Source organism: Pimephales promelas, chromosome 24, assembly GCF_988280905.1.
Source record: "Pimephales promelas chromosome 24, fPimPro1.hap1.1, whole genome shotgun sequence".
Classification (NCBI taxonomy): Eukaryota; Metazoa; Chordata; class Actinopteri; order Cypriniformes; family Leuciscidae; genus Pimephales; species Pimephales promelas.
The window spans coordinates 329,754-355,473 of record NC_142792.1 but is presented as its reverse complement, the minus strand read 5'-3'; the positions used below and the strand labels follow the sequence as shown (position 1 = coordinate 355,473).

General features: G+C 41.9%; 1 protein-coding gene across 4 annotated transcripts; it reads left to right on the top strand.

Moving 5' to 3' along the window:
• Positions 1-52: 52 nt before the first annotated feature.
• crybg1b (crystallin beta-gamma domain containing 1b) lies at positions 53-25,558 on the top strand. 4 transcript variants are annotated; one of them, XM_089127071.1, is made up of 23 exons: positions 53-177; positions 3,150-3,266; positions 5,748-6,601; positions 7,864-13,297; positions 13,423-13,560; positions 13,788-13,826; positions 14,058-14,176; positions 14,257-14,398; positions 14,486-14,625; positions 15,862-15,988; positions 16,064-16,099; positions 16,345-16,472; positions 17,142-17,268; positions 18,269-18,414; positions 19,577-19,703; positions 20,366-20,395; positions 20,478-20,590; positions 20,685-20,817; positions 21,388-21,527; positions 22,307-22,430; positions 22,928-23,089; positions 23,278-23,440; positions 25,149-25,558. In XM_089127071.1, exons 2-23 carry the CDS (start codon positions 3,264-3,266, stop codon positions 25,235-25,237), a joined length of 8,514 nt encoding a protein of 2,837 aa, XP_088983197.1. In that variant the 5' UTR covers positions 53-177; positions 3,150-3,263; the 3' UTR covers positions 25,238-25,558. The 4 variants fall into 4 exon arrangements, with proteins under 4 accessions (XP_088983197.1, XP_088983198.1, XP_088983199.1 ...); XM_089127073.1 differs by lacking the exon at positions 53-177 and adding an exon at positions 4,096-4,175 and having other exon boundaries at positions 3,170-3,266; XM_089127072.1 differs by lacking the exon at positions 53-177 and having other exon boundaries at positions 3,112-3,266.
• The last annotated feature ends 162 nt before the right edge of the window (positions 25,559-25,720 follow it).

Sequence of the window (25,720 nt, the reverse complement as noted above, 5' to 3'; positions counted from 1 at the left end):
AGGCAATCTGGATACTAATTTATTCCTTTAAATAAACTCCTTTTATTATTTTCCCCTTATTTACTCCATTTATGTTGAAACGTGTAAGTTCGTAATGGAGACATGGAAACTCCCAGAGCACTGTGGAGCATTTTCCTGTTCTAATCGCCGGACCATCGAAAAGAGTGCTTTTCACAAGTAAGTCTTAATTTTACCATACTATTGGTTGTATTTTGTGAATAGAATATTACCAGACAATTGAGAAGGAGCAAGGATGTTTGCTATTACTGTACTGAAATGCTGTTTACTGCATCTTGGCCCAAAAGTAGCATCACATCCACTCCCTTTTCCTAAATAACACCTCCCTTTCCTGGTGGGCGGTGGCACCCCCTATGGCCAGCGGAGAATCTTACCCGTCAAAGGAATGACATCTCATGCACACTGGTTACAGCTCTACTTCACTTGAGCAGACTTATCATAGTTTGTGTTAAGAAATTTTTTTGGGTTTGAGAGAGGTAATCAAGAACCATCACATCCAACGTGAATGTCCAATATTGATTGTATAATTATCTTCCACCTGACGTTTCAAAATGGAACACATACAACATAACATAACGCACTGGCGATAATAAGAATGATGCATGTACACAAACAGCAGTTTTAAAGGCAACATCCCAAAGTAAACCAGTATAGACAATAGCCAAGTCTCTATAATGAATTTGTTTTTGTCAACACCTCGTTGTGTTTTTTTCCCCACAATGTGTATCAGTGATGTTAGCATTTTGTTTTAGTTATGATAACTCAAACAATCAATAGACAATATAGTGTGTGTGTGTGTGGTTTTTCACTTTATCCACATGTGTGCATCCACTAGACAACAATCTAATGCAAATGAGTATGCATATATTTGTCTCTTCATGTGCAGTCTTTGTGCATTTCTTAGATGTCCTCTGCCCACTTGTTTTCCATCTATCTGCTGTCCGTAGTCTCTGAAATGGTTTGATCTCTTCTCGTTTCTTTTCTCATCAGCCCTATTCGCACGGGATTAGTATTACCTGGGGACCACGTGTCAATTTGAAATTACCCACCCACACCTGAATTTCGTGTGGCGCATTTGCACGGGATAAACGAAGCCTGTGATTTTACTCGAATTTACTGACTTATGTCCCGGATATGATGTCATTAGGCTATAGCTTTGAAATGTCTTGTCGTTATTAAATACTATCAAAACACAGCTAAATATAAATATTAATAAAACAATAATAAATGACAAAACTAAAATAAAAAATAAACGCTTATTTAAATGTTACTAAATAATGTAATAGTATATTAAATAACACCATATTTCTTTTCGCTTGACATGAAGCTTCCACACAAACACCAAAACCTGTGATGCTGCTGTTCCTCCAGCAGGAGGCGCTCTGCTCACCCTGCAGTGTACAGGACACACACTCGGTGTGTGAGGAGAGATCACACACGCTGCTCTGATTGGACACAGGACGACTCAGATTAAAGAAAACTTCCGTTTAAATGAATTGACGTGGATGATCTGCACGTGGAAGCGGGGTTTAAGATGGCTTGAAAAGTTGTTGTTTTTATTATTGCTTAAAGAAACATACAAAATACCAAACAAACAAACCTACAGATACAAATCTTACTCAGAAAGTTTAGCCAGACATTTTTTTTTAAGTTGGAAGTAGTTTTATAATTGAAGTTTGAAGGTTTAAAGTATGAAATAGTTTTATTTTTATTATAGTAGTTTTAAAAACTTGGGGTGGTTACTAAGTTGGTGCTGCGCGGTTGCTTGGGTATTCTTGGTGGTTGCAAGGGTGTTGATATACAGTTGCCATGGTACTCAGGGTGGTTGCTAGGGTGTTGCTTTGCGGTTGCTAGGGTATTTGAGGTGGTTGCTTGCTAGGGTGATGCTATGCGGTTTGCTAGGGTACTTGAGGTGGTTGCTAGGGTACTTGAGGTGGTTGCTAGAGTGATGTTATGCGGTTTGCTAGGCTACTTGTTGAGGTTGTTGCTTTGCAGTTTGCTAGGCTACTTGAGGTGCTCGCTAGGGTGTTGCTATGCGGTTTGCTAGGGTACTTGAGGTGGTTGCTAGGGTGATGCTATGCGGTTTGCTAGAGTACTTGAGGTGCTCGCTAGGGTGTTGCTATGCGGTTTGCCAGGGTACTTGAGGTGGTTGCTAGGGTGATGCTATGCGGTTTGCTAGGGTACTTGAGGTGGGTGCTTGAGGTGGTTGCTAGAGTGATGCTATGCGGTTTGCTAGGCTACTTGAGGTGGTTGCTAGGGTGTTGCTTTGCAGTTTGCTAGGGTATTTGAGGTGCTTGCTAGGGTGGCACTATGTGGTTGCTAGGGTATTCTCTGTTTCATACTTCAGTGTTTTCTGCAGCTCAGGATGGCAGTGTTTGCTGGTTACACATGGAGAATGCCATCTGGATTCCATTGCCGAGAGCAGGAACTGAATATGTGCGGTTAAAGTGAGTCACGGCAGGCATTACAAAACACTCCCAGAGACCAGAGTGAGCGGCTTCAGCCATACAGTTGAGTCAAACTAAGGAAACTAAGATATTATACGCTTGCATAAATGTTCCTCTCTTCAACTGTACACGTATGCATTGAGTTAAACAGCCGTTCCTGCAGCATTAATTCTAGTCATAGTGTCTACTTCTGGTTAGCGAAGCATCTCAATTGTTAAATAACAGAGATAAGATTAAAATAATATCAGATTTGTCTAATTGTAAATAAAAACAAAAAACAGAGATGAAAAATGAACATAAGACATTTACTTTTGCTATAAATGTTCAGTTATCTTCCAAAGATTTCTGAATTTTGGCGCATTTTCTTCTCAATATAGTGTTGATATGGCAAGTTACGTCATGCTAGCATGTGTGGAAGTAGCCTATATTCAAAACGAGTGTGTTATAACTATCCCGGGTTAGTTGTACAACTAAACCCATAAACCAACATCCAGTCAAAGCATGTTTCCACAGACGTGTGTGTGTGTGTGTGTGTGTTTGTGTGAGAGAACGCTAAGACTCTTCATGTGTTTTCATGAACTATCTCGGCTCATTAACGTGTTAGAGGCCAGAGTCTAACCGTAGGTGTGTGTGTGTTGCCCTCGATTGCATGAATAATTCAGCGCGTGTGTGTGTGTTTGTCAGACTGAAGCCATTGCATAACAGTCGATATACCTGTCGTGTCCTCTGTTCTCGGCCTGTTCCTGCACAGCTCGACCGATGGGTCCTCACAGGTGAACGCTCAACTCAACACTGATCATGGTGAGTTCCTCATTGTTTACACACTTGACTGCGTGGTCAGAAAGCCTTCGGATCGTGAACAGGTCTGTGCACGAGCAGGACAGGTGTGGGTGTGACGTGCGTGTAGAAGCAGGTAAATAATTAGAGCAAACGTTTGAGCTTTCTCTTTCTTTACGCGAGACTCCAGCATCAGATAGCGTTCATCTCTGACACTTTCAACTCTGTGAGTATTGGACTTTGCTAGTATATAAGTAGTTTAAAAATAAATGGATTTGACCTAAATATATAGATTATTGTGCTTATAAATAACGTCTCATTGGAAATTGGAAGGTTCCCCTAATGTTATTTTAATGACACTCAAGGAACGTTCTCTCTAGGTTTTGTTACCAATAACTAACCTTGGAAGAAAGCTGAGGTGTTTCTTCCAGTGAAGAGAACCTAAAGTCACTTTTTAAACAGTTTACAGATAATTTGCTGCACACAAAGTGTTTTACTAATAAAAATAAGCATGCATGATCATGATATTTTAAATACGTTTATAATATAAAATGAAATTAAAAAGTAGCATGACGGCAGCGAGCATCACTGCATGTGTTAAACTCACTTTGGGAGGTTGGAAAACTGAAGTGTGTGACTGTTCTCTTGTTCATTGTGTTGGATTGGGTTCATCTGATCCTCTGAAACTCAATCCTCTCTCAGTCTCTCTCTCATCGCGCGCACGTCACTAGTAGAGCTGCATGCGCGCGTCCTGCAACAGACCACTAATAATTAACGATCCTCAAAAGTTCTTTTATTGATCCGGACGTTCATTCCTGATCGCTTTTATTGATCTGGATTTGTTGAGTCGCAGGGCTGGATCATTTCACGACTCTCGCTGGCGGGACGAAAGACGCGCTTCTCTGGGTGTTGCGCGCGCCGACGATCCGGACAGTGAGTTTTGCGAGATTAATGACATATTAACTTTCCCTGTTCCTTTTATTATTCATATTTTTCTTAATTTTTAATAATCCGTGTTCGCTGACACAAGTAGGCTATTCTAACTGGTGACGTTGGCATTACGTTAAGAAAACGTTACTTCTGAATGTTCTCTGTTTTTTAAATGTTTAAAATGTTAAAAGTGTGAACGTTGAAGAATTGCGTCATTCCTCTAACATTATGGAAACGTTAATTTTGAATCTGAACGTTCTGATACAAGTCAAAACATTAAAAAAAACGTTAGATAAACATCCAACTAAAGCGTTTTTTGAAATAAAATGAATGATGTTTTTGTTCTAACGTTCTGAGCGCATTATTAAAGAGGTAACTTTGAACGAACGTTCTGTTAACGTCAACGGAAGAATGTTTGTTTATAACTGAGAGAGAACCTCGGCAGAACGTTCGCTGTTTGCTGGGGAACGTGTCTAAATGTTCTCTCAGACTGACTGCACTTCTATGGAGAGAGAGAAATAATCCCTGGCACACTTTTAGTTTATTAGACAAAAATTCATGAACTGTCCATACTAAATCTAAAATATTCGCTAACAATAAATTCAAAAAGTGTAAAATGAATCTTTGATGGCAGTGATGGTTATTTTTAGGCTACTGTTATAAACCTTCATAATGTGTTGTTTTGACATTTGATTCAAGCATTAGGTGTAAGAGAAGGCAGTTCTTCTCTATACGAGTGTCTCCCTGAAACGCCTCATTGTAGTCTTGAGTTTCTTCCGAACACGTCACAATATTCCTCATTATAATAATCTATGCGCAGAATAAAGGGGCGGGGTCTAGTTGAGTTAGTTAGTAGTGTGTTGAAACTGAAATTAAGGTGTGGGACATTTTCCAATTATGCTTGAAACGCTCGACCAATCACAACACACCGATCTAGCCAACCAATCAGAGCGCAGTGTGCCTTAAAATGGAGGGGCTTCATAGAGACCGGAAGTAAACAGAGCGTTACTGACAGACTGGGAAGAGAGGAGCCGCAACAATGGAGAATATGAGGAGAATAATCAACATTCAAGCAGGAAAACCTGTTCTAGTGAAGTCTTAAAATAACATTAAAGGAGTAGTTCACTTTTGAAAAAACGTTTGCTGATAATTTACTCACCCCCATGTCATCCAAGATGTCCATGTCTTTCTTTCTTCAGTCGAAAAGAAATTAAGGATTTTGATGAAAACATTCCAGGATTTTCTCCATATAATGGACTTCAATGGGGTCCAAAAAACGGTTCAAGGTCCAAAAGACAGTTTCAGTGCAAACTGTTCAAAGGGCTTGAACAGTTTGCACTGAAAGTGTTTTTTGGACCTTGAACCGTTTGGACCCCATTGAAGTCCATTATATGGAGAAAAATCCTGGAATGTTTTCATCAAAAACCTTAATTTCTTTTCGACTGAAGAAAGAAAGACATGGACATCTTGGATGACATGGGGGTGAGTAAATTATCAGCAAAAGTTTTTTCAAAAGGGAACTACTCCTTTAAGTGTGATACAGATCAATCCCTGATGATTGTTGTGTGTTTGTAGGCTGAGAGTCCACAGGAGCGCAGCCCAGGGGTGTTCAGTCGCATCGGGAGCTGGTTGGCGTGGGGTTGGAGTGGCCCGGCTCTGAGCGGAGATGATCCCGACTCCGAAACACAACGAGAGGAGGCGTCTGATGAGGACAACAGAGGAACTGCTGCTGGTGCACATGAGAGAAACAGTCCTGCAGTAGATGAACCCGCTCCAGCTGAGGAAAGCCGGAATGCCCAACATCCGAGAACCCAGGCATGCCGAGAGCAAAGAAGAAGTGAAAACGACAAGACCTTTGTAAAAAGAAGCAAACGTAGTCACTCGTTTGAGAGTAGCAGAAGCAGATCAACACCTGACTTCTCTGATCAAGATAACACAGAGCAAATGGGACGCAGGAGATCTGGAAGGAGGAGGCGGGGCTCTCATGGAGATGTGGGCGGGGCTCAGACTAAATCACCAACCAGTCCTCAGCCTGACAGTCCTGTAGCAACCAGTTTGGCAACTAGCCCACAGCCGGCATGTGCTGACTCAGCTTTTGAGGAGGCGGAAAGCGGCGTTCAGGAATGCTCCGGAGCAGAAGCGGCCAACTCAGGTAGTCGCGAGGATTGTGTCCGAGCAGAATGGGTGGAAACACACCTGAGCGAGGACAAGACTGATTCCCCGAGGTCACCGGCCACTGAATCAGACATCATGGACGAGGAACCGGTGGTGAGAATGACCGAGAGCGCTGAATCCAAACGCAGGAGTATCAAAGTGTCTCACAGCGAGAAGATCTTTGCTAAAAAGCTGGTGGTTTCAAATGAAGATCCTCATGGGACGTTTAGAAGCTCCACGGATCCTAAATGGCCGAGATCTGATGAGAAAGCAAGGTAAATGGACCCGTTTAACCTGTTTGTTTTGCTCATGTGCTACAGAAATAACTAACAAACACTTTATACTTTTGAAAGCCCTTTGGTGTTTATTTGATCTGTGAACACTCAAACGTTAACGATAATTAACATTTGCTAATGTATTAACTAACCATGAGCAATACATTTGTCACTTTATTTGTTCATCTTTTTTAATGCTAGTTATAATACAAATAAATCTCATTGTTTGTTCATGTTAGTTCACACAGTGCATTGATGTTAGCAATATTTTAATAAAGTATTAGTAAATGTTGAAATTAACATTAAGAAGGATTAATAAATGCTGTATACGTGCAGTTCATGCTAATGAACCTCATTGTAAAGTGTTATCAGTCTATGTTTAAAATGAAACTTGAACTAAACGTGGGAAAACTTTCTCAGAGATGATCAGGATAAAACTCCAAGCGTCATGTTGTGAAATATGTGCTCGTCGTCATCAGGTTCTTGTAATTCCAGTTGGTTAATGTTCCTGAGCTTTCTGCATTTAAAAGAGACATTTTCACAACAATTAAGTGCTTGCATAGTTAAATGCCAGTTTTTCTAGATGTCAGTGTTGTGCTTTCCTACTCCTAAAAGAACATTCACCTAAAAATTTAAAATAAATGTAATTACTCACCCTCACGTCATTCCAAAACCTTTATGATTCACTTATTTTGCTGAAAACAAAAGATCTATTTTCAATATCATAACAGCAGTGCACGTTACTCCTGCATTTGACAGTTTTGGGTGAGGAACGGACCAACTTATGGTTCTATTTATTACTGATTTACTGTTATTTACTAATAATTTAGTCTCTCTCTCTGTTGCAGATCGCAAATCACATCCTTACACAAATCTACCACAACACTTTAGACTTCTAAGAGTCACATGAATGACTTCATTATAAATTTTTATGCATTTTTTAAAGCAAACTCATTCACTTTCAAAGTAAGAGACTGAAAAGTGAACCTAATAATCTTTGCAACTTTTGAAATAATGTCTTGCAGCACGTGTTTTTGTTAGTCACTTTCTATAAAAGCGAATATGCAAATTTGCTGAAAAACGGGAAGTCATTCAGTTTGTGGTTTGCTTCGAAGATATAAAGAACAAAGGATAGAGAACGCGGAAAGAAAGACAATTAATGAAGGGAGTGGATGCTAATATGAATAAAGTAAACATTATAGAAAGTATCAAAAGAACATGAACCTTTTTTGCCCTTTTGACCTTTATTGTTTATTTTACAGATGTCCAGAGGACAGAGTGGACGGCACTAATGTGAAGTCCGGTCATCAAAAGGGACGAATCGCAGACAAAATCAGTCTGTTTGAAAGAGGAGCGACCAAAGCTGTCAGCAGCTCCACAAACCTGCGTCATCTGGATATTTCTCCGGCTCGAAATGTGGCTCAAAGACTCAAAGATGCCGGAACGAGATCCAGTTCTGCACCTCCGAAACAAACAGTTAAAGAGAGAGCAATGAATTTCTCTGCAGGACAGAGGGGAGAGGAGAACTTACCATTGTCGTCTGGTCATGCATTGAGCGAAGGACTTTTAAAAACAGCTAATCGTACTGAAGCATCTTGTTCTGGAAGTTTTGAAAAATCTACAGCAAATACCAGACCCATAGATCAAACAGACTCCAAATCCCACAATGCAACACAAAGCAAACCTGAGAGCACTGGTGACGCGGACATTGGGAATAAAGATAAAGCACCGACGGTTTCATCTCCTATTGACGAGAGCCCGCCGGTGAAATCTCCAAACCGGACAGGCTCGCGATCTAAAAAACGACGAAGCAAAGAACCGCTCAGCCCCACCAGCAAGAACCAGGATCAAGGTAAACAGGAGGTCAAGGACAACAATATAACCACAAAACCTCTTATAGATGCGGGAGACGTTGTAAAGACCGTGCGTAGACCTTCTGGTGATGAGCCTAAATTTCCTCCAAAGTTGGAGAAAGACACCGACTCAAAGAGGTTACAAAAGTCTCCACATATGGACACAGAAGGTCTCAAAGAAGTGAAAAGCTTGGATAAGAAGGAGAGAGAGAGTAGGAATGACTTTGAAGCACAGATAGTGACTGCTCACAAGGCATCCGTCTCTGAAACTGAGAACAGCTCGAATGAAGTGAATGTAGAGCGGACAGGCATTGACTCGAAAACTGAAGAGCAACAGAAAAACAGCAACAAAAAGCAGCCTGTTCAAGAGAGCTCAAGAGGAGAGGGGCGGAAGAACAGAGACACGATTGTAAACACATTGTTTATAGAGTCAGGGAAACTGGATCCATCTGTGACAAATGAAGAGAAACCACCGTCCCCGGAGGACTCTAAAGACTTCTTGGTGCCAGCCAATAGGAAAGATGCCAAGCGGAACAGAGAGAGTGAGACAGATATGTTGGTCTTACCTGAGAAAGACACCACTATGTGTGTGCAAAAAGCGAAAAATACCCCTGAAAATGACCCAGAGAGACAAAGACCATCAAAGCCAAACCATACGAGTAAAGAAAAAGACAATCAGAGTACAGAACAACTGAAAACAGCTGAGAAACACAATTACAGCAATGAAGTCAACACATCAAAGCCAACCGAGCAATATTTGGAAGGTGAAATTACAATGAAGACAACTAAACAAGGTAAATCAAAGGACAGCTTAGCCTTGAAGGCCAAAGAGATTAAACAAGAAGACACTACAATTACGGCAACCAGTCGGGGGAAAGAAACGCAGAATACAGAGAAAAACTCTTCTACTGATTTGAATAAGACTAAGGATAGAGATGCTTCTACAAGTAGGGCACTGGCAACACCGAACCCTGCACTGGTAAAAAAACAAAACGATGAAGCGGACACTATAATTTCACCTCATATTCCACCTATGGAGAGAGGCAGTCCCGGGCTACAGGGCCAATCGGAGAGCCGAGAAGCTTCCAGTGAAAGGGATTTACAACAACAACAAAAGACCAGCACTGAAGCTAAAGATCGAGACACAAACAAAACCAAGAGTAAAATCGCAAGTGCAGAGATTGTATCCATAGTAAATGGAGACATAAATTCTGCAGAGACAGACGATCAGTTGTCTGATAATACTTGTCCTGTTAAACCAACCAATAATGAGAATCTATCTCTGCGCTCTGTGAAAAAGAGGCCCACTTTATCGTCATCCACAGCCAATGAAGCATCTATCGAGCAGTCTGGCCAGGCCGGTGAAAAGATGACCTCTAAACCAGCATCAACAAATGAGACCGTCTCCAGTTTACCAGCCTCAAGTGATGACAAGAGCACACCTTTAGTTTTACCTGCTAATGAAAAGACACCACAAGCCTCAACCAATGAGACAAACTCCACTTTGCCTGCCTCAACTGATGATAGGAACACAACTCCATCAGAATTGGCTAATAAAAGTACAACTAATGAAAATGCCACATCTCCACAAGCCTCGTCTAATGAAAAGAACAAAACTCCATCAGACTCAATCAATGAGATAACCACACCTTCAAAAGCCACACTTCCACCAGGATCAACTAATGAGATCTCCAGTTTACCAGCCTCAACTGATGTAAAGGCAACACCTCCATCAGACTCAGCTAATAAAAGCACAACTAATGAAAATACCACATCTCCACAAGCCTCAACCAATGAGACAACCTCCACTTTGCCTGCCTCAACTAATGAAAAGACTATGCCTCCACTAGCATCAACCCTTGAGACAACCTCTGCTTCATTAGGCTCCAGTGATAAACCTCCACCAGCGTCAACTAATGATAGGAACACAACTCCATCAGAATTGGCTAATAAAAGCACAACTAATGAAAATACCACATCTCCACAAGCCTCCACCAATAAGACAACCTCCACTTTGCCTGAAACGACAATCCCTCCACTAGCATCAACCCTTGAGACAATCTCTGCTTCATTAGGCTCCACTGACGACATGATCAAACCCCCACCAGCCTCAACTAATGGAAAGAACACAACTCCATCAGACTCAATCGATGAGATAACCACACCTTCAAAAGCCACACTTCCACCAGCCTCAATTAATGAGATCTCCAGTTTACCAGCCTCAACTGATGTAAAGATAGCACCTCCATCAGACTCAGCTAATGAGAAAACCACACCTCCAAGAGCCACACTTCCAACAGCCTCAACTGAGATCATATCCAGTTTACCAGCCTCAACTAATGTAAAGATAACACCTCCATCAGACTCAGCTGAAAGAAAGACAAATGATGAAAAGACCATACATCCACTAGCAACAACCAATGAAAAGGCAAAGTCTCCACCAGCCCCAACTAATGAGACAATCTCCACATTACTTGTCAAAACTATTGAAAACAGCACACCTCCAACAACATCAGCTAAAGAAAAGACCACACCTCTACCAGAATCAACCATGGCGATAACCTCCACATTTTTAGGCTCAACAAATGAAAAGACCACACCTTCTCCAACTTCAACCATTAAATCGACCTCCACTTTATTAGGCTCAGGTGATTATAAGACCACACCTCCATTAGTCTTAACTAACGAAGCATCTAAAACTCCCCCAGATTCAACTAATAAAGAGACTACACCTCCGCCAGCCTCAACCATTGAGACAGCATCAACTTTGCCAACCTCAACAAATAAAAAATCTTCAACTAAAGAAAACGCTCCACCTCCAGCCACAACCGATTCACCAGTCTCCAATGATACACCTTCGTTCCCGTTACTCTCTACCAATGGAGGCAATATAACTTCACTTTCTTCATCCAAAGAAAAGAAAACTCCATCAGACTCAACCAATAAGACAACCTCCACTTTGCCTTCCTCAACTAATGAAAAGAATACGGCTTCACCATCATCATTCAAGGAAAAGACCTTGCCTCCTGATGCCTCAACCAAAGAGAATATCTCAGTCAGTGAGAAATCCCCATCTCCCTCCAGCAAATCTACAGATCCAGCCACAAGAAAAAAGGAATTTATCCCCAAACCCTTCCTCCTTCCAAAAATCCCTTCTGCACCTGGAAGCTCCTCCCTGGACAGGGACTCTCCATCTAGCTGGCTTGATCTGGATCTACAACGTCCTATAAAGAAGAAGCAGTTGATTTCAGAATCAAAACCTAAGCTCGGCTCATCTGTGAGGAAGACCAACCTGGATACATCGGGAGAAATCGACCCAGATGACTTCATTGTAAATGTGAAAAGGCTAGCAAAGCCGTTCAATCTTCCCCAACGCAAACACACCCATCATCGCCCGAAAGCCCCTCCGTTTGTCCTACCAGCCATCAGAGAAGACCTTTTAGAGAAACCCTTTGATCCGGAGGAGTTCCAGTGTGGTTTGAGGAGAAGGAGGGAATTCATTTTGGATCTTGCTCCCAGTTCAGTTTCCAAGAGCCAAGACACAGACGCCAAGAAGGAGGACTCCAAACCTAAGTGGACAAAACCTGAGCGTGAGAGCATCCTCACTAGGTCCTTGATCTTCCAGAGAAACAGGAAGGAGTCTGAAAAGGAAGAGGGAGAAAAAGAGGAGGGGTCAGATGAAAGTAAAACAGAGCCAGTGAAAACAAGGTCTCGTTTGGAGAGGTGCTCCATTGTTAGCCTTCTCCGCAGCCCTACCAAAGGGAGACGCGTGGAGTTTTTAAGCCCCACTGAGAGTCCTTCAGATGGACTGTTATCACCCAGCGATGCTCCTGGGCCTACGTCAACTCCACAATCACAGCTGGCACCGACTGCAGAATCACCCGAACAGGTCATGATAGAGAAAGTCCTTGCAAATAACGATGGCCACTCTACCCCGTCTGGTTCTAAGGATATTCTCAAACCCAGCAAAGATGTTGTGCCTGCCATGATTCCTGACCTCAAAACAACTTCAAGGGACCAAACAGTCACTTCAGTAATAGACACTAATATACCTTCCAGTGATACCAAGACCCAGGTTGTTCTGAAACCTACTGAGGAAGATGGACTTACGCAAACACCTGACTTAGACCCCCAGGTCACAAAGTTAACGGACACTAATTCTCCTTCTCCACCTGGTTGTAGCCAGTCTGGTTCGCAGGTTGTTCTAAAACACACCAAGAATGATGGACCCATCATGACACCTGACCTCAAATCAACTTTGAGAGATCCCACACTTACTATGTTATCAGACTCTAATGCACCTCTCAGTGATACCCAGACTGGTTCCCAGGTTGTTCTAAAACCTACTAAGGAAGATGGACCTATGCAAACACCTGACTTGAAAACGACTTCATTAAACCCTCAGGTCACAGTGATAACAGACACTAATTATCCTCCTAAACCTAGTTGTACCCAGTCTGATGGACCTACAATGACACCTGACCTCAAAACAACTTTAAAAGATCCCACAGTTACTATATTAACAGACTCTAATGCACTTTTGCATCCCAGTGGTAACCAGACTACTTCCCAGGTTGTTCTAAAACCTACTAAGGTTGATGGACCTACCCAGACACCTGACCAAGTCACCATGTTAACAGACACTAAAACACCACCACTTCTCAGCACTATCCAGATTGGTTCTGATGTTATTCTTCAACCTGATGTACCAACCCTGATGCCTGACCTGAAAACAGATGCTAGTGCTCCTCCACCGTTTCCTTCCTTTGAAGACATCAAGATGCCTAGTTTCCTGGACAAATTTCTTCCAAAGGAGCCTGAAACCACTCGATCATCAAATACGGTCAGCCATCCCTCATTTATTCATTCATCACACCACGCTTTTATATATTCATATACCCAGCTAGTGTTTCTCATAGTGTAAAACCTGCATCATATTTGAGTGTTTGTGTGTATTTGGTTGGTTAGGTGGCTAGAGAAAGGGCTTCCATAACTGGTCTAGTGGATGTGAATACGGCTGTTGACGTAGCTGACGGGAAAACCCAAGATGTTACGATTCCACCTCAAGTTCCAGAAGCCCAAATCCCTCAGAGAGAACTCCCAAATGTATGTGTCCATCACCAATGTCTGTTTTCTTTGTAAATCCCAGAAATGTATTTGTTCGTAGCTGCAGAGAACTGCACGCCAGTACATGACAACCGATTTTAAGTTTTAACATGTTCAAAGGGGTAAAATCTTTGGGACATCATTGCATCATATTTTTGACTGTCTTTCAAATCAATCACCTGCATTATTCTCCTAACCACAAAGGGCCATGGTGTTTTACTTTTCAGATTCCAACTGCTCGTGGAATCCATCGGCGTCCTGCAAAGGTTTGCCAACATTTCAAAGTCATGACCTAAAAGATTTTCAAATATCAGAAGCTGCTTGCCTTGTTATGTTTGCATAACAAGAGCCACGTTTTTTGGAATTTCATTTATGCTTTAAATATGTACATCAACTGAAACTTGTTGTACCAGTCGGGCAATAACTCAAAACGCCCCCATACAGAGAGTTAGATTCATAAAGTGCTGGGATAATTAAATGTGTCTTGTTTCCGTCAGATTGTGATATTTGAGCAACATCAGTTCAGCGGTCAATCTTTTGACTTCTTCAGGGACCAACCTGATGCTACACACATGCAACTGTCCGGTGTCATATCAGTGAAAGTGGTCAGAGGATGGTAAGCAGAAAATACGGATAGTGCTCGATGATGTGCCTTTCAGTAGTTTAGATTTAATTGTGCACTATGGCCTATTGCAGTTGGATACTGTATGAGAAACCAGGGTTTGAGGGACGATGCATCGCTCTGGAAGAGGAAATCGTTAACGAACTGCCCAATCAATGGGCGGAAGAGGGCAAAGAAACACCTATGGTCATTGGCTCAATTCGTCTGGCTATTAGAGTAGGTAACCCCAAGAGTATCTTCTTTAAAACATTGTGAAGTGCTAAAAGTAACTGGAGTGTGTGCTGTGTTTTTCTGTATGTGTAGGACTACACTCCTCCCCGGATCGAGCTGTTCACCGAGCCCGCTGGCATGGGCAGAAGCTTTGAGTATGTGGATATCACAGAGGAAGTGGGCAGTTTCAGCCTTCCTCAGGACACCGGCTCTATCAAAGTCCACAGTGGTCTGTAAGTGCACAAACACGCCCTGCTCAGACCTTGAACGCTTATGGCGTGTGTGTTTGGACACTGTTGTTGGGTGTGTGTGTGTGGTCAAGTTGAAGCTCTTGACTATCTTCTGTGTGTTATGATTCACTTTCTCTTTGTGATGCTTTGTAAAGGAAAAAGAATACCTCCGAAATCATCCTAATAGCAGCATGCTAAAAACAACCCAGAATACCTTACTATGATTTGCCTGACACCACTTTTCTGATTTTCTTTAGAAAGTGTAAGTATGTGTGTGTGTGTTGAAAGAGTGGCAGTGTTATGGAAGGTCGCTTTGAAAACACAATCATGAAATTCCTGGTGATTCATAAGTGTGTTATGCTTTATGGGGGTGTTTGAGTCAGAGGCATTAGTCACACAGCACCATATAAACTATCAGATGCCACTAATCCAACACTCAGACTGTAGGGAAAACGTTTATTCTGTTGGAAAAAGTTTGGGAAAAAATTGTGGATGCTGGCTTGACAAAGCCTTGTATAAAAATTTTAAAATAACTAAAACACATATTGTCAGCCAGAATTAGCATGTTGTTAGCATTATTTAACACGTTGATATCATGAGTTTAGCATTTTGCTGACATGTTTTAACAGGGCTGCCAACTCTCACACTGAATGCAATTGAGCAAATTCTCCCACCACGCCACGCCCCCGATTCCTCACGCTGAAGTGTCAACCCGCTCCGTCAAATGCCAGATGAAGATGAGTTTATCTATAGATCTACCTGTTGAGCCACCGCAAATTCGTTAAAATATCCTTAAATCTAGAGCGAGCGTGCATGCAAGACAGATGTGAAGCTCATAACCGCGCATGCGCACGGCGGCAGAGAGGTAAGCGAGCGAGAGATCTCGCGCCTGCAGCCAATGACCGTTTAACGAGAATCGTAAATCTGAAGGCCAACAAGTTTGGCGGTTGTAGCTTGTCAAGCCAACACAATAAAGATTAAAATTAAAGATAGTGTAAATACAGATATATTGATTAATCAGAACTCGCTGAGGACGGTGAGAATTACAAAGAAAAGAGTCAAGAAAAGAGCAGAATGATGGATTAAAGTTATATGGGTGGAATATGAGCAGCAAAATAAAAGATTGTTTCTAACCAGCTCTTCAAAAATGATTTTCAGCAGCAACATTTGTCCAGATGAGCCAGCGGTGCTCTGCGATTGGCCGGTTGATGATTGACAGGTGTGGCTTCTCGTCTACAGGTGGCTGGTTTACAGTGATCCAGGTTTCCAGGGACTGCTGGCAGTGATGGAGGCCGGAGAATATCCGTATCCCGAGGACTGGGGTTTCCCGTCGCCGATCGTGGGCTCTTTGAGGCCCTTGCGTATGGTACGCCTTCACACACTCGCGTTACACACACATCTTCATGCTGTGTCTCCGCTCACATCTACTTTTTTTTTACAGGGCCTTCCGAAAGTAGAGAACCCGACTGCAGTGAAGGTGTGTTAAAGTCTCAGTATCTTCTCCAGCGTTACATTGGCTGTTTACATGCACAACTTGTGTTTCAATTGATGGTCGATGAATCTGAATGTAGTGTTTACATGAACGTTAAACGTGATTGGGTTAATGTTTCCCGCTGTTTGTGCTTCGGGATCGAGCTTCAGTCCGACTGAGCCGTCAATCCCATTACTAACGGGTTATTTTGGAGAAGCTCGACTGTGGTGTTTTGATCTCGCCTCCTCCAGGCGGTGTTGTACGAGAAAGCCGGTCTGGAGGGCCGTTGTGTTGAGGTGCAGGGAGACGTGTTCTCCTTCTCCGACCCGGACCATCACGGATTGAACTGTGTGGAATCACTGAGGATCCTCGGAGGCCTGTGAGTTTTCACACAAACATGCGGCTCTTCGCGTGCGTCAATGAAATGAATGTACGATATTTTAGTTTGATAATGTGTTTTATTTAATCAGTGTGCCGTTTCTAACTGCGAGGAGCATAGATGTCTTACGACAAAGTCTCTATCGTCGAACACAAATACTCTTATCTCGTTGAAATCTTGAAGTTTGGTTTCTTACAAACGTTATTAACGTGCCTATAATTCTGCATGATTATTTATTTATACACTTATTATTCATTAGTATGCAGTGTCATACCTACATCTTTGATGTTTATAACAAACCAAACCATTTGAAAATCGGTAGAAAATTGAGTTATGGTACACGCACCATTAAAACACAATGTTACGAGTGAGCGAGCTGACTGTGGCAAGATGGCCGCCAGTGTGGACGTGGTCCTCCATTGGCCAGCAGCGTGGACGAGACATCTAGCCTTTATTATGGATATCTATTGCGAGGAGCACCAATGTGAATATTGGTACAGGACCATTAAACCGGTTCACATCATGGCCATGATTTATGTGTGTGTGACAACCTGTACCAAGTTTCGGACCATTCCAATGAAGTAGAAAGTTCTAAAAAAATAAAAAACGTAAGATTTTTTTGGACCGGGTTACACATTTGATGAGTGCTTTACTCCTGACTCGTCTCAGGTGGGTTGGATACGAGCACGAGGGTTTCGACGGGCACCAGTTCGTCCTGGAGGAAGGAGAGTATTTAGACTGGAGAGACTGGGGCGGGACGGGGCAGAAGCTGCTCTCGCTGAGGCCCGTCTTCATGGTGAGTCTCTTCACTAGAGGAAGCTTCATTATCATTAACTAAAACTAATGAAATATGCTTTTTTTTGGAACGTTCCCTTTCATGCAGTGTGTAATCGAGCCGTGTGTGAACGTAAAAGCGCTGCAAAGTTTCAAAGATCAAATTAAGTTATTGTCTCCTAAAAGAAAGAAGTGATTTTCAACTGCCAGAAACGAGTCGTCAGTACTTCCAGTCTCACTTTCTGTCGCAATGTAGCTAATTTGCATAATCCCCGCCTCTGGTCCTGATTGGCTGAGCAGCGTCTCTTAGCTCCGCCCTGAAACACTGTAGTGTATCTGAGACTGGGAGAGTTGGGCTCGTGTCGAGAAGACGCTACGGTGAAACCCATGCCATCGTTACTACTCGTATCACTGTGATCAAGAGCTGAGAGTCAGATATGATAATGAGCGTTTCTGACCAATCACAGCAGAGCAGCTCTCAGAGAGGCGGAGCTTAGAGAGACGAAGCGTTTCAGACACTGAGAGGAAATGAGGGTGAGATTATTAGAAAATTAACGTGTTTTTTTTTTTTTTTTACCTTGGACACATTTTTAAATCAAGATACATTTACAGGGGAAGCAAAATGACTTTAGATTTTAAGTCTTGTTTACTGAAAAAATGTAAATAACAATACAGAACAAATATCTTCAAACATCTCAGACCAAACAATATAAAGCAAAAACTTGATGCATTTTTCCGTAAACAAGACTCAATATCTTCGTTTTGCTTCTCCAGTAAATGTATCTTGATTTAAGAATGTGTGGATATTTGTGCTGGATACCAAGACAGGAGCGTTTCATTTTTAGCAGTGGTATTCTTTAATGTAGGTTGTGTTATGCGTTACACAATCCCCGTCGCATACCTGCAGTGTGTGTGCTCTGGATCACAATGCCAGGAAACACCAGCCTTCACCTTTCCGACACGAGACAGTCCTCCAGTGGGAACAGACGACTGTAAATGCTTTGAATCGGCTTGTTTTGCAGGATTTCTCTTCCCCTCATGTGAAGATGTTTAGTGAGCCGGACTTTTCAGAGCGAGGCGTCAGTATGGAGCTCCTGGAGCCGCTGGAAGACGCGTCGGACACACACTACGGCCCACACACACGCTCCATCGAGGTCCTGGCAGGAGTGTGAGTCTCTCTTAGAGTTTATTCAGGCAATAGAGATGCTAAAAACATCAAAACAGAAGTGTGTGTGTGTGTGTGTGTGTGTCCAGTCTGTAAAGGTCATTGCACTCGGAGCCAGAAATATTCATATGCGTTTTTTCATATTCGTCATTCGGTGGCTCTGAATTGTCAAAACACCTCTCAAAATGCTTTATCTAAAAATAAATGAATGCATAATTAAATAAATAAATATTTAAAAAAATAATTAATTGAATTAAAAAATATGTTAAAAATAAAAGCAAAACATAATAATTTAGGGAAAAATAATGCACAAATAAATTTGATTAAAAATTAATCATATTTATTGTATCAAGTCATTTACTTCTTTATTTATTTTCCCATTATAACATTTATTTATCTATTTTATTTAATTATTCGTTTATACATTTTTCACACTCTTTATATATAGAACCTTTTAGGGGTTCTAGCACTTTATGGACTCATTCAATAATTATTCATTTTTAATTCTATATACAATTTATGAATTAAACAGCTCGTAAACATACTTTAAAATGGAGTAAAGTATAGAGTTTTCTATAGAATCCCATTAAACGTGTCTCTAGTGCTTCCACAGAACTAATGAACAGGTTTATGTGCAGAATTACCTGCCAGTGTCAGGTCACGTGACACAAACGCCCTCACACACACACACACACATGCCTCGGGCTGACTGCCGTTTGGAGGAACAGTTTTTCGTCTGCGAAAAAAAGATCAACAAAAGAAGTGCATGTATGCAAATAATTAGAAATAGGTGGAGACGGAGAGAGAGTGTGACAGTGTGTACATGGTGTTGCGCATTTCACAATCCATGTGGTTCTCTGTAATTACTGGTGTGTGTGAGTGTTCGTGAGTGTGTGTCTGTGAGAGAGAGACGGAGAGAGAGAGTGTGTGTGCGTGTGTGAGAGAGAGAGAGAGAGTGTGTGTGTGAGAGAGAGAGAGTCTGTGTGTGCATGTGTGTGTGTGTGTGTGTGTGTGTGTGTGTGTGTGAGAGAGATGCATGCATGAAGCACACACACAGGCAGGTCTGTATTTGTCAGGCTTTTCGGCTCTAGAATGTCAGTATTGTGGGAGTTTGTGTATTTGTGGTGGGAGTGCTTGTTTAACCCCTTGTGTGTGTGTGTTGCAGCTGGGTTGCGTTCGAGGGCGCCGGGTTGTGTGGGCGTCAGTATGTCCTGGAGAAGGGTCTCTACGGAAGCCCGGAGGACTGGGGCGCGACCGACAGCCGGATCTCATGTGTGATCCCGGTGACTCTGGTGAGGGACTCCAGACCTGTACAAACACACACACACACACTTCTGCTCTCGGCCACTTGAGAGCGTGTGACATGAAGGAAGAGTGCAAAACTTTGCCATTGAAGTGCCTTTAATACACACTCAACACACACTCAACACACTGCAGAAGTGCTTTCTCACTCAGCGTTTCATTAATTAATCAAAATGAATTGAGTCGATGCTTAAAAAACCCCAAATGATCAGTGGGGTCTGAAGAATTATCTTCATTCAAACAGAAACAAATATTTTTCTGACCCCGTTTGCAGATCATTTTGCCTGTTTTAAGCAATCATTCATTTATTAATTCCCCCTAAAAACGAGTCATAATTTCTTGTTAATTTAGTAAATGCATCTTGATTTAGGAAAAGTTTGATATTTGGACTGGAAACAAGTTACCAGTTTATTTCTAAATGCAAAGTATTGAAAATATAATAAATAAAAGCTCTGTAAAAGACTATATGTGTGTGTGTGTGTGTGTCCCATCAGACATTAGAGCTCTACACACACAGTTGAAGAGCTGGTTTAATAATGATGTGTGTTTATGACGAGTCGTCACTATAAGAGCAGGAACATGTTCTGATTTCATGTTCTAACTGTAAGTGGAGTATATGGATATTAATGTGTTTGCGCTCGTTGTGTTTCAGGACAGTCCGGGAAACTCCCGCCTCTTCCAGGTTTGCTCAGAGAACTTGTATTATTTGAGTTATTGTGAATGTTATTGGTAAAGTAACGCAGGTTACTCTTGTTTTGTTCCAGCTTGAGCTGTTCCCGGAGGCGGGGTTCGGCGGGACGTCTGTGCTTCTGCAGGACTCATTACCCACAATGCCTGAGGGGTTCATCGTGCGCTCCTGCAGGGTCTGTGCTGGAAGGTTAGTTCATCTGTGTGTGTGTGTGTGTGTGTGTGTGTGTGTGTTTTTCGGCCCTCATATGAACATCTCTCTCTGTGTGTGTGTGTGTGTGTAGCTGGCTGGCGTTTGGCTGTGAGGGTTTCTCCGGGCATCAGTGTGTTCTGGAAGAAGGTGTGTATCCAGATCTGAGGACGATGGGCTTCACACACCCCGACGCATCAGTGCTGTCTGTCCAACCCACAGGACACGTGAGTCTGAAACACATCTAAATTCATATTTTAGTGAAAGAGCACATCTGTCTATAGTGTGTGTGATGTTGCTGTTTGAGCATTAAAAAAGCTCCAGTTCTTCTCTATATCAGCGTTTCTGAACTCCTCAAACGCCTCCATTGTTAGTCTTGAGTTTGGGGAACGAACACGTCACAATATTCCTCATTATAATAATTAATGCGCAGAATAAAGGGGCGGGGCCTGGTTGAGTTAGTTAGTTGTGTGTTAAACTGGCGGTTATGGAAAGGGGCGGGACATTTCCCAAACACACTCGACCAATCACAACACACCGATCCAGCCAACCAATCAGAGCACAGTATGCTTTCAGAAGGAGGGGCTTCATAGAGACAGGAAGTGAACAGAGCGTTACTGACCGACTGGGAAGAGAGGAGCCGCAACAATGGAGAATATGAGGAGAATAATCAACATTCAAGCAGGAAAACCTGTTCTAGTAGAGAAACGACATCATCACGACCCATAATAGGCCATCTTTAATATAATTTGAAATGTTGCTGGAATAGTAACTCTGTGTTCCTTTGTGTGTGTCAGGAGTTTTCTGTGCCGTCTATCGTTCTGTTCGAGCGTCCTGGACTCAGAGGAAGGAGAACGTTACTGAAGTCGAGCTCCGTGAACCTGCAGCTGACAGAGAGCTGGAGCAGAGTCTCCTCTGTACTGGTGAAGGGCGGCATGTGAGTCTCTCTCTCTCACACACACACACACACACACACACACAAGCACTAGCTTTAGTTTTTTTGCTTCACTTTAAAAACACTGAGACTGCTGCCTTCGGTTCCACCCTGTCTCGCTCTGTCCAGTGGTTTCTGAACGTGTGTGTGTGTGTGTGTCTCCACTCATATTGGCATGTTTACTGGTTTCCATGAACACAGTGATTCAGTGTTTATATACGTCTGACCTGCACACGAGCAGGAAGCCTGTCAGTTATCGAGTCTCTAAACATATTCAGCGAGTGGAAAGTCTTCAGGCGTGTGTGACATCTAACACACTCCTGTGGATCTGCAACGTCACACAACTATCCTCTCGGAAAGGACTTGCTAAACAGCTACAATGCAAAAGTGACACAGTGAATTAAACATGAAATCTTGAAATGGTGTTTCTTGCTAAATGTACTTGTGTTTACAGTGTTTACAGTTGATATTTGTGAGTTATCATGTTTTTTAGTGGTGTGTATTGTGCATTTAGGTTCGCAACATGTTAATGTCAAGCTCTAACATTCACTTTAGCAGTGAAGACGTCAGACTCGCTAAGAGCTGCAAACTTTTCCCACAATTCCCACATTCTTTCCATAAAAGAGAGAGCGTCTGAGGACTGCAGTATATTTAGCCTGAACCGACCACAAACTCAACATAAACGAGTGTGAGCTTAAAGACGGACATACTGTGTGTGTCGTTAGCAAACGTGTGTGTTTGAGCCTGTGTGTGTGTGTGTGTGTGTGTGTGTTGATTGACAGGTGGGTTCTGTACGAGGCCAGTAACTTCAGAGGTTCTCAGTTCCTGCTGAAGCCCGGCGCCGTTCCTGATTGGCCCAAACTCTCCTCCTGGCGTCAAATTGGATCGCTCCGCCCACTCATGCAGGTGAGAGGCTCCGCCCACTGCAGTGATGACACACTAGGGGGCGGGACTAGAAAAGTGTCGCATATAGACCCCTTCAACATTTCTCACATCATCCTCAGTTTATCCGCTATAGTTTATAAAGTGGAGATAAACATGAGCAGAACTCAGTTCTCAGATCAGTGGATATTTGACTGGTTTTGTCCGTCCTTCTGTTGGACTCTCACACATGAATTATGTTGAATATCTGTCAGCTGTTAAATTGACAGAAAACACACTTCAGCAGAACATTATTAGCTCAAAGTGTCCAAATCATTTCTGGTCCCAAATTGTTATTAATGTCGCTGGTAGTCGCTGTATGAAGAATATTTGTGTGTAATATGTCCCAGTTTACTTTATTCTGCTCTCCTCACTTACAGAAGTGAGCTGATCACACTATTGAAACAACATCAGAAGTAAATCTGGTGTGTGAATAATGTGTGTTTTGATGTAGACACACTCACAAAGTTTCTCCCTTTCAGAAGCAACCGCTGTTCCGCTTGCGTAATAAAGAGGCGGGGCTTATGATGTCAGTCAAAGGGTCACTCGATGACATCAAACTGATGCGTATCCAGGGGAGTGAGGAGGGGGGCGGAGCCGACCAGATCTGGGCCTATCAGGAGGACGGTCGCTTGCAGTGCAAGGTAGATATATATGTTGAAGGTGTCTGAATAAATTGTGGTTTTACTGTACATATATATTATATATATATAGCACCATTTGTAATTTTAGGTACCATAGTATAACCATCTGATAGCATCATTATATTAGTTCTTAGTGATTATGTCAGTGCTGCTGATAAAGTGTGTGTGTGTGTGTGTGTGTGTGTCAGTGGCTGCTGGACTGCTGTGTGGATGTGGGTTCTGGTGTTCTGATGCCCGGCGCTCGAGCGGTTCTGTCTTCAGAGTTCGGCAAACCTCATCAGATCTGGAACATCACGAGCGACGGGGTCATCCGCAGTCATAGCGCACCCAACCTCGTGCTGGAGGTCAAAGGTCAGAGAGCGCTCCACTCTCACACAGATCGATCTGGACTGATTTCAACATTCACTTTGTAAAAATGATGTTTTAACTCAGTGTTTCTCTCTCGTTTTGCCTTTACTGGAGAAGCAAAATGACTGACGATATTAAAATGTGAAAAATGCATCAAAATGAAGTGAGTTTGTGTTTAAAACAAGAACAAATATCTGTCAATAGAGTCTTGAGTTTATTTTGCTGACTCTATTAGCAGATATTTGTTCTTGTTTTAAACACAGACTCTCTTAATATGCTTCTCCAGTAAATGTATCTTGATTTATCTGTACTGGAAAACAAGACAAATATACTTCATTCTGTGTTATTTTACTTGTATTCGTTTTTATTAAATCCGAATTAAAGCTTTTACTTTTAGTTCCATGTTCATTTAATCATTTCACCATATGCTTTTATCATTTTATTCGTTTATTTACTTCAGTTTTTGTTCATTTTAGTATCCAGGTAATAGTTTTAGTGCTTCAACTTTAACTCAATTCAGTTTATCCCCAAGCCAACGTTTAAATGTAAATGTTTAGTTAAACGTTTTCCACTAGTGTGTGTGTGTTGTGTTTGAGCTGAACCTGTTTCTCATAACCTTCCACTGAAAGAGCTTTACTGAAAACACCTTTGTTTTTACAAACCGAGAATGTAAAGTATTTTCTGTGGTAACCAGGTTTAAGTTGTTTACATTCTTTCGACAGAGACACCGTGTGATTTATGGCATTAATCATTTAACGTATGCCGCTTCCTTAAACGACTCTAGTGAGTTTAGTCCGCTGGAAGTGATTACTCTTAATATAGTGTCTCATAAATCCACATGAATTATGCCAACCGCAGAAATGTGTCTGTTTGCATCAACAGAGGATTGAGTAGATGAGCGTGTAGCGCCACCTGCTGGATACACACAGAGCCAGTTATTAATATTCATACCACGGCAGATGCTCTTATTCAGCTTCACGTGTGTAGACGGACAGGTGACAGGCGGCTCGCCAATTAATGAACAATGAGATAAACTAACCTAACTACAAATCATTAAACATTTAACTCATTCATAATTCATAGATTTTGCATAAAGGAAATGATTTATATTGCCATTATGATTGACAATTGTCAGTTAAGCGCTTCATGGAAAAAGAAAGTCATATTTAAATTCTAATACTATGATAAAAATCATAAATTTTTATCAAAAAATAATAAAAACGGTGCAATTATCTCAATATCTAGACATTCTTAAATCAAGATATACTATAGAACTATTTGTATGTGAAAAAGCATCAAAATGAAGTGAGTTTGAGCTTAAAACAAGAACAAATATCTGACAATGGAGTCAGAAATATAAACTTATTTAAAAAATAAAACGGGACTCCATTGTCAGATATTTGTTCTTGTTTTAAACACTAATTCACTTCATTTTGATGCATTTTCACATCTTAATAAAAGTCATTTTGCTTCTACAGTATATGCATCTTGATTTAAGAGTGTTTTGGTATTCGTGCTGTCAGAAACACTGAGTTAAAACATTTCTTTTACAGTGCAAATAAAATCCACTCTAATTATCTCAAATTGTCATGTACTTTGTCATTTAAATAATACATGATTAGCTGTTTCAAAGTGTGCACAAAAATACATTGAAATCTGGTAAAATGCACATGCACATGTACAAATATTCTCTATCTTCCTCTCTCTACAGGAGGCCAACAGTTTGACAAAAGCCAGATTATTCTCAATGAATTCAACCCAAACAAAATGAATCAGAGATGGTCCCTGGAGATCCTCTGAGAGTCCCTCCCTCCCACGCAGCTGCGTCAGGGGACCCACTGCTCTGTGGCAGAGCTGCGCTAGGGGGCCCAGTGTCCTGTGAGGCAGCTGCACCACAGGGACCGCGAGCTATGGAAATCTCATTCATCAACGAATGGAATATGATCATATTCTTCTGGACATTGTATTATTTTTATAAACTGTCGTTGAGACACGTCCACGCTGCCTTTACAAAAGCACTTACTTGAACAATGATAATGTTTCGGCTTGACTTTGTAGCTATATGGACATTTGCTTGTTTTTGTGTTTATGAGTAAATGTTTGTTTTGTTAATCAGCTCCAGCTTTGTTCAGGTCATTGAGACGTGTGATTGGTCCGTGCTGATTGGCCCGTGGGGATTCCGTGGGTTCTGATTGGCCCTTGGGGATTTCGTCTGTTCTGATAGGCTGTCTGGGGGATTCCGCTGTTCTCTGTCCACTAATGCGGCCGGTGTGATTGGCTCGT